This window comes from Bos indicus, chromosome 26 (assembly GCF_029378745.1).
Source record: "Bos indicus isolate NIAB-ARS_2022 breed Sahiwal x Tharparkar chromosome 26, NIAB-ARS_B.indTharparkar_mat_pri_1.0, whole genome shotgun sequence".
NCBI classification, from domain to species: domain Eukaryota; kingdom Metazoa; phylum Chordata; class Mammalia; order Artiodactyla; family Bovidae; genus Bos; species Bos indicus.
Window position 1 is genome coordinate 41,874,328 of NC_091785.1, and position 16,129 is coordinate 41,890,456.

Here is a 16,129-nt window from a genome sequence, read left to right on the forward strand (position 1 = left end):
CCTGCAGAGCTAGTCCACAGTGCACAGTCAAGGCTTCTATCACACAGCCATCGGAGATAAAGAGTGAGGACCACGCTCAGTCCAGTCCTTATGGACTCACTGCCTAGACCTCAGCAGCCTTTCCCTGGAAGAAATCTGAATCTCAGGCCCCAGTGCCTTTTCCTTCAGGAGAAACAGGAGGCTGACTTTTCCTGTCTCCTTCTAGGAACCGAATCGGGTTTGGCCCTGAGGCTGGTGAATGGAGGTGACAGGTGTCAGGGCCGGGTGGAGGTCCTGTACCGAGGCTCCTGGGGCACCGTGTGTGACGACAGCTGGGACACCAACGACGCCAACGTGGTCTGCAGGCAGCTGGGCTGTGGCTCGGCCATTTCAGCCCCAGGAGGTGCCCGGTTCGGTCAGGGCTCAGGGCCCATTGTCCTGGACGACGTGGGCTGCTCAGGCTATGAGACCTACCTGTGGAGCTGCTCCCACAGCCCCTGGAACACACACAACTGTGGACACAGCGAGGACGCCAGCGTCATCTGCTCAGGTGGGTCTCAAATAAGCTGGGTGCGCTTCTCTGGAGGTGGTTTCTTGCTCACATTCTGATCCCCTCGAGAAACACTCTCTACCTTTCCATTTCCCTTGAAATCCTCTTAGTGTTTTGCTTATTTAGTATATCAGCTTTTGTCTGGCCCCTGGGTATGTAGACAGAGAATTAGAACAGAAACACACACCAAAAGTGACATTAAGCCTTTTGCTCCATGCCCCAGTGCAAACCAGGGGCAGAAGAGGACACGTCTGCCAGGAGGTCTCTGAGCAGAGGGCATGGGCTGCGGCTGCTGGTGGCCTCGGTTCTGTCTTCTGAGTCCTGGACCGTGGCCCCTCCAAGGAACTGGGAAGCACGGTCTGGGCACCAGGTCTGCTGTGAGCAGGGCACTGGCCCCTGTGTGACCTGCCAGGCACCACCTTGTCATCCCCTAAGACTGACCCTGACAGATCACACATGGGACTTGACCTGGAGCTGGGGCCCCGTCTCAGTGACTCAGTGGATCCATAAAAGCTGTGGGCCTGACGAATGCTCCGGGTCCACTGTGTCATCAAGACACAGAGTCAATCACCTTGACTTTGGAAATAAGAGATGCTGGTCTGCTGGGACCTCTCAGGAGGAGCATCTTTGGAGGGTTGAGGATGACAGAGGCCCCGCCATCCATGGCAGAGCAGGTGCAGGCACTGACCCCTCACCTGGCCTGCATCTTAGCATCACCCCTTTGCCCCCATGGAGCCCGTTCTGTGCACTGTGTCTGACCTGCCTTCTCTCCCCGCCAGCTTCCCAGACCCAGTCCACGGTTGTGCCAGGTGAGTCCTGCTGCCTCTTGACTCTGGATGTCCCCTCCCCCCAGTAACCCTCAGGGCCCCCAACCGGCAGCCCCAGGAGGGGACTGTGGAGGTTTCCCACCTCTCAGTACCTGCTCTGGTCACTCTAGAGCATGTAGACGGTTCCAGATGAGCCATAACACAGGCATCTGATGCTCTGGACTGCCTCAGTGATTTCAGACTCCCCAGAGCTTTGGGTGACAGGATGGTCTGTCCTGGGGTCATTTCTGCTTGAATCCATTCTCTGGACGAAGAGTTATGTGTATGGAGAGGACAGAGCTTTCTCCTGTCCTCCACCCAAGGCCGAGTCCAGGTGTTTATATTACCAAGAAGTATCCAGTCAGCAGGACATGCTGATGGCTCTGTGGGCTGTGCCGCCTCATTAGATGAGTATGTACCTTTGATGACATGATCTGGGCTCACAGCAAACTCTCAGAAAAGGCTTCTTCTCCCCGGACTGTGGAGCCCCTCAGAACCCACTGTCCTGATCCCAGTCACAGGAACTAGACCAGGATTCTACGGACCTTCTTTGTAATCCTGCTCTGTTTCCCCTCCAGATTGGTGGTATCCAACAACTGACTATGGTGAGCGTCATTCAGATCCTGCTCAACTACCAGCATGGAACATTCCAGTCCACAGACATGGGTGTAGTTCTTGCCTCTTGGGTCCGGGTTCTGAGGTCACCACCTCATCCACTCTGGACAGTTGCCTTCACTTGCCAGAGTTATGGATAAGCTTTACCTATGAGTTGTGCCATATGTTACTCAGAATGCTTTTGTTTGCAAGTATTAGGATGGCCACTCGTGCTCTCTTACTTTGGGCTGGTGCCACGGCCTACATATCGAGGATACTGAGCCATAAGGCAACCTTCAGGTACAGCTGGATCCAGAGGTTCCAGAACTACCTGTCTTAACCACTTTTTAGCCCTCTGATTTCCATGTGTTGGGCTTCATTCTAACTTTCATTCCTGTCATGGGGGCAGGGGTCAGCTCCAAGTCTACATCCCAACAGGAAGAAAGAGCCTCTTTGTTCTAGATCTTCAGCTGACAAGTCCTGGAGAGACTGGCAGACTCAGGTTCTGCCTCCTGAGTCCTGGACCATGGCTCCCCCAAGGAACTGGGAAGCACGGTCTGGGCACCAGGTCTGCTGTGAGCAGGGCAGTGGCCCCTGTGTGACCTGCCAGGCACCGCCTTGTCATCCCCTAAGGCCGAGCCTGACAGATCACACACGGGACTTGACCTGGAGCTGGAGCCCTGTCTCTGCCTCAGTGGATCTATAAAAGCTGTGAGGCTGACGACTGGCTCCGGGTCCACTGTGTCATCAAGACATAGAGTCAATTACCTTGATATTGGAAATAAGAGATGCTGGTCTGTTGGGACTTCTCAGGAGGAGCCTCTTTGGAGGGTTGAGGATGGCAGAGGGCCCCCCACCCATCCATGGCAGAGCAGGTGCAAGGACTGACACCTCAGCTGCTCTGCAACTTAGCATCCCCCCCTTAGCCCACGTGAAGCCCCTTCTGTGCACTGTGTCTGACCTGCGTTCTCTCTCCCCCAGCTACCGAGACCCAGACCACGGTTGTACCAGGTGGGTCCTGCTGCCTTTTGACTCCAGGACGTCCCCTCCCCCACCATCACCCCCAGGATTCAAGCTTAAAAAAAAAAGATTCAAGCTACACTTTGTGTGTGAAAGTACCTGAATATGTACTGAGTGGAAAAGTCTTCAGAATAACCTTGGGCTGATGGAGTGGGTTCCCACATAGGGGTGAATGGCCGAACCTGGCACCCTGGTGGGAATGGGTAGCTAGTGTAAGTGGTCTCCAGATGCAAAAGGTCATTCTATCCCAGAGGTCTGGGATGTAAGCTGTGGGCTTCCCACCTGCATCCTGAGACAGGATTCAGTGCCTGAATTGCTGAATTTGGGGATGCCATCAGAGAACCTGCAGAGCTAGTCCACAGCGCACAGTCAAGGCTTCTATCACACAGCCATCGGAGATAAAGAGTGAGGACCACGCTCAGTCCAGTCCTTATGGACTCACTGCCTAGACCTCAGCAGCCTTTCCCTGGAAGAAATCTGAATCTCAGGCCCCAGTGCCTTTTCCTTCAGGAGAAACAGGAGGCTGACTTTTCCTGTCTCCTTCTAGGAACCGAATCGGGTTTGGCCCTGAGGCTGGTGAATGGAGGTGACAGGTGTCAGGGCCGGGTGGAGGTCCTGTACCGAGGCTCCTGGGGCACCGTGTGTGACGACAGCTGGGACACCAACGACGCCAACGTGGTCTGCAGGCAGCTGGGCTGTGGCTCGGCCATTTCAGCCCCAGGAGGTGCCCGGTTCGGTCAGGGCTCAGGGCCCATTGTCCTGGACGATGTGGGCTGCTCAGGCTATGAGACCTACCTGTGGAGCTGCTCCCACAGCCCCTGGAACACACACAACTGTGGACACAGCGAGGACGCCAGCGTCATCTGCTCAGGTGGGTCTCAAATAAGCTGGCTGCGCTTCTCTGGAGGTGGTTTCTTGCTCACATTCTGAACCCCATCGAGAAACACTCTCTACCTTTCCATTTCCCTTGAAATCCTCTTAGTGTTTTGCTTATTTAGTATATCAGCTTTTGTCTGGCCCCTGGGTATGTAGACAGAGAATTAGAACAGAAACACACACCAAAAGTGACATTAAGCCTTTTGCTCCATGCCCCAGTGCAAACCAGGGGCAGAAGAGCACAGGTCTGCCAGGAGGTCTCTGAGCAGAGGGCATGGGCTGCGGCTGCTGGTGGCCTCCGTTCTACCTTCTGAGTCCTGGACCGTGGCCCCTCCAAGGAACTGGGAAGCACGGTTTGGGCACCAGGTCTGCTGTGAGTAGGGCATTGGCCCCTGTGTGACCTGCCAGGCACCCCCTTGTCATCCCCTAAGGTCGAGCCTGACAGATCACACATGGGACTTGACCTGGAGCTGGGGCCCCGTCTCAGTGTCTCAGTGGATCCATAAAAGCTGTGGGGCTGACGAATGCTCCAGGTCCACCGTGTCACCAAGACACAGAGTCAATCACCTTGACTTTGGAAATAAGAGATGCTGGTCTGCTGGGACCTCTCAGGAGGAGCATCTTTGGAGGGTTGAGGATGACAGAGGCCGCGCCATCCATGGCAGAGCAGGTGCATGCACTGACCCCTCACCTGGCCTGCATCTTAGCATCACCCCTTTGCCCCCATGGAGCCCGTTCTGTGCACTGTGTCTGACCTGCCTTCTCTCCCCGCCAGCTTCCCAGACCCAGTCCACGGTTGTGCCAGGTGAGTCCTGCTGCCTCTTGACTCTGGATGTCCCCTCCCCCCAGTAACCCTCAGGGCCCCCAACCGGCAGCCCCAGGAGGGGACTGTGGAGGTTTTCCACCTCTCAGTACCTGCTCTGGTCACTCTAGAGCATGTAGACGGTTCCAGATGAGCCATAACACAGGCATCTGATGCTCTGGACTGCCTCAGTGATTTCAGACTCCCCAGAGCTTTGGGTGACAGGATGGTCTGTCCTGGGGTCATTTCTGCTTGAATCCATTCTCTGGACGAAGAGTTATGTGTATGGAGAGGACAGAGCTTTCTCCTGTCCTCCACCCAAGGCCGAGTCCAGGTGTTTATATTACCAAGAAGTATCCAGTCAGCAGGACATGCTGATGGCTCTGTGGGCTGTGCCGCCTCATTAGATGAGTATGTACCTTTGATGACATGATCTGGGCTCACAGCAAACTCTCAGAAAAGGCTTCTTCTCCCCGGACTGTGGAGCCCCTCAGAACCCACTGTCCTGATCCCAGTCACAGGAACTAGACCAGGATTCTACGGACCTTCTTTGTAATCCTGCTCTGTTTCCCCTCCAGATTGGTGGTATCCAACAACTGACTATGGTGAGCGTCATTCAGATCCTGCTCAACTACCAGCATGGAACATTCCAGTCCACAGACATGGGTGTAGTTCTTGCCTCTTGGGTCCGGGTTCTGAGGTCACCACCTCATCCACTCTGGACAGTTGCCTTCACTTGCCAGAGTTATGGATAAGCTTTACCTATGAGTTGTGCCATATGTTACTCAGAATGCTTTTGTTTGCAAGTATTAGGATGGCCACTCGTGCTCTCTTACTTTGGGCTGGTGCCACGGCCTACATATCGAGGATACTGAGCCATAAGGCAACCTTCAGGTACAGCTGGATCCAGAGGTTCCAGGACTACCTGTCTTAACCACTTTTTAGAGCTCTGACTTCCATGTGTTGGGCTTCATTCTAACTTTCATTCCTGTCATGGGGGCAGGGGTCAGCTCCAAGTCTACATCCCAACAGGAAGAAAGAGCCTCTTTGTTCTAGATCTTCAGCTGACAAGTCCTGGAGAGACTGGCAGACTCAGGTTCTGCCTCCTGAGTCCTGGACCATGGCTCCCCCAAGGAACTGGGAAGCACGGTCTGGGCACCAGGTCTGCTGTGAGCAGGGCAGTGGCCCCTGTGTGACCTGCCAGGCACCGCCTTGTCATCCCCTAAGGCCGAGCCTGACAGATCACACACGGGACTTGACCTGGAGCTGGAGCCCTGTCTCTGCCTCAGTGGATCTATAAAAGCTGTGAGGCTGACGATTGGCTCCGGGTCCACTGTGTCATCAAGACATAGAGTCAATTACCTTGATATTGGAAATAAGAGATGCTGGTCTGTTGGGACTTCTCAGGAGGAGCCTCTTTGGAGGGTTGAGGATGGCAGAGGGCCCCCCACCCATCCATGGCAGAGCAGGTGCAAGGACTGACACCTCAGCTGCTCTGCAATTTAGCATCCCCCCCTTAGCCCACGTGAAGCCCCTTCTGTGCACTTTGTCTGACCTGCGTTCTCTCTCCCCCAGCTACCGAGACCCAGACCACGGTTGTGCCAGGTGGGTCCTGCTGCCTTTTGACTCCAGGACGTCCCCTCCCCCACCATCACCCCCAGGATTCAAGCTTAAAAAAAAAAAAGATTCAAGCTACACTTTGTGTGTGAAAGTACCTGAATACGTACTGAGTGGGAAAGTCTTCAGAATAACCTTGGGCTGATGGAGTGGGTTCCCACGTAGGGGTGAATGGCTGAACTCGGCACCTTGGTGGGAAAGGGAAGCTGTGTCAGTGGTCTCCTTTGCAGAGGCTCATTTTATCCCAGAGGTCTCGGATGTAGGTTGCCCACACAGGCTGTGGGCTTCCCCTCTTTCCACCTGCATCCTGAGACAGGATTCAGTGCCGGAATTGCTGAATTTGGGGATGCCATCAAGGAACCTGCAGAGCTAGTCCACAGTGCACAGTCAAGGCTTCTATCACACAGCCGTCGGAGATAAAGAGTGAGGACCACGCTCAGTCCAGTCCTTATGGACTCACTGCCTAGACCTCAGCAGCCTTTCCCTGGAAGAAATCTGAATCTCAGGCCCCAGTGCCTTTTCCTTCAGGAGAAACAGGAGGCTGACTTTTCCTGTCTCCTTCTAGGAACCGAATCGGGTTTGGCCCTGAGGCTGGTGAATGGAGGTGACAGGTGTCAGGGCCGGGTGGAGGTCCTGTACCGAGGCTCCTGGGGCACCGTGTGTGACGACAGCTGGGACACCAACGACGCCAACGTGGTCTGCAGGCAGCTGGGCTGTGGCTCGGCCATTTCAGCCCCAGGAGGTGCCCGGTTCGGTCAGGGCTCAGGGCCCATTGTCCTGGACGACGTGGGCTGCTCAGGCCATGAGACCTACCTGTGGAGCTGCTCCCACAGCCCCTGGAATTCACACAACTGCGGACACAGCGAGGATGCCAGCGTCATCTGCTCAGGTGGGTCTCAAATATGCTGGGTGTGCTTCTCTGGAGGTGGTTTCTTGCTCACATTCTGATCCCCTCACAAAGCACTGTCTACAATTCCCTTTTCCTTGAAATCCTCCTAGTGCTTTGCTTATTTAGTATATTAGCTATTGTCTGGCCCCTGGGTATGTAGATTGAGAATTACAAAAACAACAAACCAAATGGAAAGTGACATTTCGCTCCATGCCCCAGTGCAAACCAGAGGCAAAAGAGGGCAGGTCTGCCAGGAGGTCTCTGAGTAGAGATCATGGGCTGGGGATGCCAGTGGCCCCGGTTCTGCCTCCTGAGTCCTGGACTGTGGCCCCTCCAAGGAACCGGGAAGCACGGTCTAGACACCAGAACTGCTGTGAGCAGGGCGGTGGCCCCTGTGTGACCTGCCAGGTACCCCCTTGTCATCCCCTAAGGTCGAGCCTGACAGATCACACATGGGACTTGACCTGGGGCTGGGACCCTGTCTCATTCCTCAGTGGATCCATAAAAGCTGCGAGCCTGGCAATTGACTCTGGATCCAATGTGTCATCAAGACACAGAGGCAATCACCTGGACTTTGGAAATAAGGGGTGCTGGTCTGCTGGGACCTCTCAGGAGAGCATCTTTGAGGGTTGAGGATGGCAGAGGCCCCGCCGTCCATGGCAGAGCAGGTGCACGCACTGACCTCTCACCTGGTCTGCAGCTTAGCCTCACCCCCGTTACACCTGTGGAGCCCCTTCTGCACTATGTGTCTGACCTGCCTTCTTTCTCTCTTTCCCAGCTTCCCAGGCCCAGTCCACGGTTGTGCCAGGTGAGTCCTGTTCCCTCTTGACCCCAGGACGTCCTCTCCCCAGCAGTCAGCCCCATGGGCCCCAACAAGTAGCCCCAGGAGGGAACTGAGGAGGTTTTCCACCTCTCAATACCTGCCCTGTTCACTCTGGACCACAAAGACACTTCCAGATGAGCCATAAGACAGGCATCTTCTGGACTGGCTCAAGATTTCAGGACTTCGTGGCTACACAGTGTCTCCCCAGAGCTTTGGGTGACAGGGTGCTCTGTCCTGGGGTCATTTCTGCTTGAACGTATTCTCAGGACCAAGAGTTCTGTATATGGAGAGGACAGAGCTTTCTCCTGTCCTCCACCCCAGGTGGAGTCTAGGTGATGCTATTACCAAGAAGTACCCAGTCAGCAGGACATGCTGATGGCTCTATGGGCTGTGCCACCTCATTAGATGAGTGTGTACCTTTGATGACATGATCTGGGCTCACAGCAAACTCTCAGAAAAGGCTTCTTCTCCCTGGACCGTGGAGTCCCTCAGATCCCACTGTCCTGTTCCTGGTCGTAGGAATGAGACCAACCTTGATTCTACTGAGCTTCATTGTAATCCTGCTCTGTTTCCCCTCCAGAGTGGTGGTATCCGACAACTAGTTATGGTAGGCGTCACTTGGATGCCGCCGAACTCTCAGGGTTCAATGTCTAAATCTTGGCTTAAAGCTCTGCGTTCACCACCTCATTCAACGGCAGGGATTCCGTCTACTCATCAGAACTGTGGATAACCTTCACCTATCCGTTAGAGAATGTATTAGTCAGGCTGTTTCAGTTTCCATGTGGTAAGATTTCAACCGACACTCAAGCTGGACTAGGACCTAGTAACTTCCATGTCTAAGACATTTAGTCATAGTTCTGTCTTCAGGTACAGCTGGATCCAGAGGTTCCAGGACTACCTGTCTTAACCACTTTTTAGAGCTCTGATTTCCATGTGTTGGGCTTCATTCTAACTTTCATTCCTGTCATGGGGGCAGGGGTCAGCTCCAAGTCTACATCCCAACAGGAAGAAAGAGCCTCTTTGTTCTAGATCTTCAGCTGACAAGTCCTGGAGAGACTGGCAGACTCAGGTTCTGCCTCCTGAGTCCTGGACCATGGCTCCCCCAAGGAACTGGGAAGCACGGTCTGGGCACCAGGTCTGCTGTGAGCAGGGCAGTGGCCCCTGTGTGACCTGCCAGGCACCGCCTTGTCATCCCCTAAGGCCGAGCCTGACAGATCACACACGGGACTTGACCTGGAGCTGGAGCCCTGTCTCTGCCTCAGTGGATCTATAAAAGCTGTGAGGCTGACGATTGGCTCCGGGTCCACTGTGTCATCAAGACATAGAGTCAATTACCTTACCTTGATATTGGAAATAAGAGATGCTGGTCTGTTGGGACTTCTCAGGAGGAGCCTCTTTGGAGGGTTGAGGATGGCAGAGGGCCCCCCACCCATCCATGGCAGAGCAGGTGCAAGGACTGACACCTCAGCTGCTCTGCAACTTAGCATCCCCCCCTTAGCCCACGTGAAGCCCCTTCTGTGCACTGTGTCTGACCTCAGCTACCGAGACCCAGACCACGGTTGTGCCAGGTGGGTCCTGCTGCCTTTTGACTCCAGGACGTCCCCTCCCCCACCGTCACTCCCAGGATTCAAGCTTAAAAAAAAAAAAAGATTCAAGCTACACTTTGTGTGTGAAAGTACCTGAATACGTACTGAGTGGAAAAGTCTTCAGAATAACCTTGGGCTGATGGAGTGGGTTCCCACATAGGGGTGAATGGCCGAACCTGGCACCCTGGTGGGAATGGGTAGCTAGTGTAAGTGGTCTCCAGCTGCAAAAGGTCATTCTATCCCAGAGGTCTGGGATGTAAGCTGTGGGCTTCCCACCTGCATCCTGAGACAGGGTTCAGTGCCTGAATTGCTGAATTTGGGGATGCCATCAGAGAACCTGCAGAGCTAGTCCACAGCGCACAGTCAAGGCTTCTATCACACGCCATCGGAGATAAAGAGTGAGGACCACGCTCAGTCCAGTCCTTATGGACTCACTGCCTAGACCTCAGCAGCCTTTCCCTGGAAGAAATCTGAATCTCAGGCCCCAGTGCCTTTTCCTTCAGGAGAAACCGGAGGCTGACTTTTCCTGTCTCCTTCCAGGAACCGAGTCGGGTTTGGCCCTGAGGCTGGTGAACGGAAGTGACAGGTGTCAGGGCCGGGTGGAGGTCCTGTACGGAGGCTCCTGGGGCACCGTGTGTGACGACAGCTGGGACACCAACGACGCCAACGTGGTCTGCAGGCAGCTGGGCTGTGGCTGGGCCATTTCAGCCCCAGGAGATGCCCGGTTCGGTCAGGGCTCAGGGCCCATTGTCCTGGACGACGTGGGCTGCTCAGGCTATGAGACCTACCTGTGGAGCTGCTCCCACAGCCCCTGGAACACACACAACTGTGGACACAGCGAGGACGCCAGCGTCATCTGCTCAGGTGGGTCTCAAATAAGCTGGGTGCGCTTCTCTGGAGGTGGTTTCTTGCTCACATTCTGAACCCCATCGAGAAACCCTCTCTACATTTCCGTTTCCCTTGAAATCCCCTTAGTGTTTTGCTTATTTATTATATAGGCTTTTGTCTGGCCCCTGGGTGTGTAGCTGGAGAATTAGAACAGTAATACACACCCAGTGCAAACCAGGGGCAGGAGAGCACAGGTCTGCCAGGAGGTCTCTGAGCAGAGGGCATGGGCTGCGGCTGCTGGTGGCCTCGGTTCTGCCTTCTGAGTCCTGGACCGTGGCCCCTCCAAGGAACTGGGAAGCACGGTTTGGGCACCAGGTCTGCTGTGAGTAGGGCATTGGCCCCTGTGTGACCTGCCAGGCACCCCCTTGTCATCCCCTAAGGTCGAGCCTGACAGATCACACATGGGACTTGACCTGGAGCTGGGGCCCCGTCTCAGTGTCTCAGTGGATCCATAAAAGCTGTGGGCCTGACGAATGCTCCGGGTCCACTGTGTCATCAAGACACAGAGTCAATCACCTTGACTTTGGAAATAAGAGATGCTGGTCTGCTGGGACCTCTCAGGAGGAGCATCTTTGGAGGGTTGAGGATGACAGAGGCCCCGCCATCCATGGCAGAGCAGGTGCAGGCACTGACCCCTCACCTGGCCTGCATCTTAGCATCACCCCTTTGCCCCCATGGAGCCCGTTCTGTGCACTGTGTCTGACCTGCCTTCTCTCTCCCCCAGCTTCCCAGACCCAGTCCACGGTTGTGCCAGGTGAGTCCTGCTGCCTCTTGACTCTGGATGTCCCCTCCCCCCAGTAACCCTCAGGGCCCCCAACCGGCAGCCCCAGGAGGGGACTGTGGAGGTTTTCCACCTCTCAGTACCTGCTCTGGTCACTCTAGAGCATGTAGACGGTTCCAGATGAGCCATAACACAGGCATCTGATGCTCTGGACTGCCTCAGTGATTTCAGACTCCCCAGAGCTTTGGGTGACAGGATGGTCTGTCCTGGGGTCATTTCTGCTTGAATCCATTCTCTGGACGAAGAGTTATGTGTATGGAGAGGACAGAGCTTTCTCCTGTCCTCCACCCAAGGCCGAGTCCAGGTGTTTATATTACCAAGAAGTATCCAGTCAGCAGGACATGCTGATGGCTCTGTGGGCTGTGCCGCCTCATTAGATGAGTATGTACCTTTGATGACATGATCTGGGCTCACAGCAAACTCTCAGAAAAGGCTTCTTCTCTCCGGACTGTGAAGCTCCTCAGACCCCACTGTCCTGATCCTAGTCATAGGAACTAGACCAGCCTTGATTCTATCAACCTTCTTTGTAATCCTGCTCTGTTTCCCCTCCAGATTGGTGGTATCCAACAACTGACTATGGTGAGCATCATTCAGATCCTGCTCAACTACCAGCATGCAGCATTCCAGTCCACAGACATGGGTGTAGTTCTTGCCTCTTGGGTCCGGGTTCTGAGGTCACCACCTCATCCACTCTGGATGGTTGCCTTCACTGGCCAGAGTTATGGATAAGCTTTACCTATGAGTTGTGCCATATGTTACTCAGAATGCTTTTGTTTGCAAGTATTAGGATGGCCACTCGTGCTCTCTTACTTTGGGCTGGTGCCACGGCCTACATATCGAGGATACTGAGCCATAAGGCAACCTTCAGGTACAGCAGGATCCAGAAGTTCCAATACTCTTTGTCCCCATGCACTTTTCTGACCTCGGCTTGGTTGTGTTTATGAGCTTCACTGTCAGGTTGCTTCCTGCCAGGGGGCGCCTGTCAGCCACAAGTCTCCTGCCACAGGAGGAAAGAGTCTTTTTGTTCTTGATGTTGAGCTGACAAGTCCTGGAGGGATTGTGAACAGCCTGCTGGTAATAGGTGCCTTCTCCCCAGTCATCTCCAAGTCCTCCAATGATATTCAACAATTCCAAGGTTATTTCAGGATTCAAGCAAAAACAAAAAAAAAGCTTCAAGCTACACTTTGTGTGTGAAAGTACATGAATACGTACTGAGTGGGAAAGTCTTCAGAATAACCTTGGGCTGATGGAGTGGATTCCCACGTAGGGGTGAATGGCTGAACTCGGCACCTTGGTGGGAAAGGGAAGCTGTGTCAGTGGTCTCCTTTGCAGAGGCTCATTTTATCCCAGAGGTCTCGGATGTAGGTTGCCCACACAGGCTGTGGGCTTCCCCTCTTTCCACCTGCATCCTGAGACAGGATTCAGTGCCGGAATTGCTGAATTTGGGGATGCCATCAAGGAACCTGCAGAGCTAGTCCACAGTGCACAGTCAAGGCTTCTATCACACAGCCGTCGGAGATAAAGAGTGAGGACCACGCTCAGTCCAGTCCTTATGGACTCACTGCCTAGACCTCAGCAGCCTTTCCCTGGAAGAATTCTGAATCTCAGGCCCCAGTGCCTTTTCCTTCAGGAGAAACAGGAGGCTGACTTTTCCTGTCTCCTTCTAGGAACCGAATCGGGTTTGGCCCTGAGGCTGGTGAATGGAGGTGACAGGTGTCAGGGCCGGGTGGAGGTCCTGTACCGAGGCTCCTGGGGCACCGTGTGTGACGACAGCTGGGACACCAACGACGCCAACGTGGTCTGCAGGCAGCTGGGCTGTGGCTGGGCCATTTCAGCCCCAGGAGATGCCCGGTTCGGTCAGGGCTCAGGGCCCATTGTCCTGGACGACGTGGGCTGCTCAGGCCATGAGACCTACCTGTGGAGCTGCTCCCACAGCCCCTGGAATTCACACAACTGCGGACACAGCGAGGATGCCAGCGTCATCTGCTCAGGTGGGTCTCAAATATGCTGGGTGTGCTTCTCTGGAGGTGGTTTCTTGCTCACATTCTGATCCCCTCACGAAGCACTGTCTACATTTCCCTTTCCCTTGAAATCCTCCTAGTGCTTTGCTTACTTAGTATATTAGCTTTTGTCTGGCCCCTGGGTATGTAGATTGAGAATTACAAAAACAACAAACCAAATGGAAAGTGACATTTCGCTCCATGCCCCAGTGCAAACCAGAGGCAAAAGAGCGCAGGTCTGCCAGGAGGTCTCTGAGTAGAGATCATGGGCTGGGGATGCCAGTGGCCCCGGTTCTGGCTCCTGAGTCCTGGACCGCGGCCCCTCCAAGGAACCGGGAAGCACGGTCTAGACACCAGAACTGCTGTGAGCAGGGCGGTGGCCCCTGTGTGACCTGCCAGGCACCCCCTTGTCATCCCCTAAAGTCGAGCCTGACAGATCACACATGGGACTTGACCTGGGGCTGGGACCCTGTCTCATTCCTCAGTGGATCCATAAAAGCTGCGAGCCTGGCAATTGACTCTGGATCCAATGTGTCATCAAGACAGAGAGGCAATCACCTGGACTTTGGAAATAAGGGGTGCTGGTCTGCTGGGACCTCTCAGGAGAGCATCTTTGAGGGTTGAGGATGGCAGAGGCCCCGCCGTCCATGGCAGAGCAGGTGCACGCACTGACCCCTCACCTGGTCTGCAGCTTAGCATCACCCCCGTTACACCTGTGGAGCCCCTTCTGCACTATGTGTCTGACCTGCCTTCTTTCTCTCTTTCCCAGCTTCCCAGACCCAGTCCACGGTTGTGCCAGGTGAGTCCTGCTCCCTCTTGACCCCAGGACGTCCTCTCCCCAGCAGTCAGCCCCATGGGCCCCAACAAGTAGCCCCAGGAGGGAACTGAGGAGGTTTTCCACCTCTCAATACCTGCCCTGTTCACTCTGGACCACAAAGACACTTCCAGATGAGCCATAAGACAGGCATCTTCTGGACTGGCTCAAGATTTCAGGACTTCGTGGCTACACAGTGTCTCCCCAGAGCTTTGGGTGACAGGGTGCTCTGTCCTGGGGTCATTTCTGCTTGAACGTATTCTCAGGACCAAGAGTTCTGTGTATGGAGAGGACAGAGCTTTCTCCTGTCCTCCACCCCAGGTGGAGTCTAGGTGATGCTATTACCAAGAAGTACCCAGTCAGCAGGACATGCTGATGGCTCTATGGGCTGTGCCACCTCATTAGATGAGTGTGTACCTTTGATGACATGATCTGGGCTCACAGCAAACTCTCAGAAAAGGCTTCTTCTCCCTGGACCGTGGAGTCCCTCAGATCCCACTGTCCTGTTCCTGGTCGTAGGAATGAGACCAACCTTGATTCTACTGAGCTTCATTGTAATCCTGCTCTGTTTCCCCTCCAGAGTGGTGGTATCCGACAACTAGTTATGGTAGGCGTCACTTGGATGCCGCCGAACTCTCAGGGTTCAATGTCTAAATCTTGGCTTAAAGCTCTGCGTTCACCACCTCATTCAACGGCAGGGATTCCGTCTACTCATCAGAACTGTGGATAACCTTCACCTATCCGTTAGAGAATGTATTAGTCAGGCTGTTTCAGTTTCCATGTGGTAAGATTTCAACCGACACTCAAGCTGGACTAGGACCTAGTAACTTCCGTGTCTAAGACATTTAGTCATAGTTCTGTCTTCAGGTACAGCTGGATCCAGAGGTTCCAGGACTACCTGTCTTAACCACTTTTTAGAGCTCTGATTTCCATGTGTTGGGCTTCATTCTAACTCGCATTCCTGTCATGGGGGCAGGGGTCAGCTCCAAGTCTACATCCCAACAGGAAGAAAGAGCCTCTTTGTTCTAGATCTTCAGCTGACAAGTCCTGGAGAGACTGGCAGACTCAGGTTCTGCCTCCTGAGTCCTGGACCATGGCTCCCCCAAGGAACTGGGAAGCACGGTCTGGGCACCAGGTCTGCTGTGAGCAGGGCAGTGGCCCCTGTGTGACCTGCCAGGCACCGCCTTGTCATCCCCTAAGGCCGAGCCTGACAGATCACACACGGGACTTGACCTGGAGCTGGAGCCCTGTCTCTGCCTCAGTGGATCTATAAAAGCTGTGAGGCTGACGATTGGCTCCGGGTCCACTGTGTCATCAAGACATAGAGTCAATTACCTTACCTTGATATTGGAAATAAGAGATGCTGGTCTGTTGGGACTTCTCAGGAGGAGCCTCTTTGGAGGGTTGAGGATGGCAGAGGGCCCCCCACCCATCCATGGCAGAGCAGGTGCAAGGACTGACACCTCAGCTGCTCTGCAACTTAGCATCCTCCCCTTAGCCCACGTGAAGCCCCTTCTGTGCACTGTGTCTGACCTCAGCTACCGAGACCCAGACCACGGTTGTGCCAGGTGGGTCCTGCTGCCTTTTGACTCCAGGACGTCCCCTCCCCCACCGTCACTCCCAGGATTCAAGCTTAAAAAAAAAAAAGATTCAAGCTACACTTTGTGTGTGAAAGTACCTGAATATGTACTGAGTGGAAAAGTCTTCAGAATAACCTTGGGCTGATGGAGTGGGTTCCCACATAGGGGTGAATGGCCGAACCTGGCACCCTGGTGGGAATGGGTAGCTAGTGTAAGTGGTCTCCAGCTGCAAAAGGTCATTCTATCCCAGAGGTCTGGGATGTAAGCTGTGGGCTTCCCACCTGCATCCTGAGACAGGGTTCAGTGCCTGAATTGCTGAATTTGGGGATGCCATCAGAGAACCTGCAGAGCTAGTCCACAGCGCACAGTCAAGGCTTCTATCACACGCCATCGGAGATAAAGAGTGAGGACCACGCTCAGTCCAGTCCTTATGGACTCACTGCCTAGACCTCAGCAGCCTTTCCCTGGAAGAAATCTGAATCTCAGGCCCCAGTGCCTTTTCCTTCAGGAGAAACCGGAGGCTG

At 54.4% G+C, this 16,129-nt stretch overlaps 1 protein-coding gene across 50 annotated transcripts in view; it reads left to right on the plus strand.

Annotated features, from left to right (window-relative positions):
- DMBT1 (deleted in malignant brain tumors 1) overlaps window positions 1–16,129 on the plus strand; it is an 83,972-nt gene that overhangs the window by 22,635 nt on the left and 45,208 nt on the right. For 31 of the 50 annotated variants that reach the window (XM_070780991.1, XM_070781009.1, XM_070781010.1 and 28 more), the window contains 15 exons: window positions 206–529; window positions 1,309–1,338; window positions 1,914–1,940; window positions 2,911–2,940; window positions 3,497–3,820; window positions 4,601–4,630; window positions 5,206–5,232; window positions 6,203–6,232; window positions 6,810–7,133; window positions 7,912–7,941; window positions 10,083–10,406; window positions 11,155–11,184; window positions 11,764–11,790; window positions 12,879–13,202; window positions 13,981–14,010. In XM_070780991.1, coding sequence (XP_070637092.1) covers window positions 206–529; window positions 1,309–1,338; window positions 1,914–1,940; window positions 2,911–2,940; window positions 3,497–3,820; window positions 4,601–4,630; window positions 5,206–5,232; window positions 6,203–6,232; window positions 6,810–7,133; window positions 7,912–7,941; window positions 10,083–10,406; window positions 11,155–11,184; window positions 11,764–11,790; window positions 12,879–13,202; window positions 13,981–14,010 — 1,911 coding nt within the window. Of the gene's footprint in view, window positions 1–205; window positions 530–1,308; window positions 1,339–1,913; window positions 1,941–2,910; window positions 2,941–3,496; window positions 3,821–4,600; window positions 4,631–5,205; window positions 5,233–6,202; window positions 6,233–6,809; window positions 7,134–7,911; window positions 7,942–9,494; window positions 9,525–10,082; window positions 10,407–11,154; window positions 11,185–11,763; window positions 11,791–12,878; window positions 13,203–13,980; window positions 14,011–15,563; window positions 15,594–16,129 lie in introns of all 50 variants that reach the window. The other 19 variants (XM_070781018.1, XM_070781040.1, XM_070780995.1 and 16 more) reach the window with 18 other exon arrangements.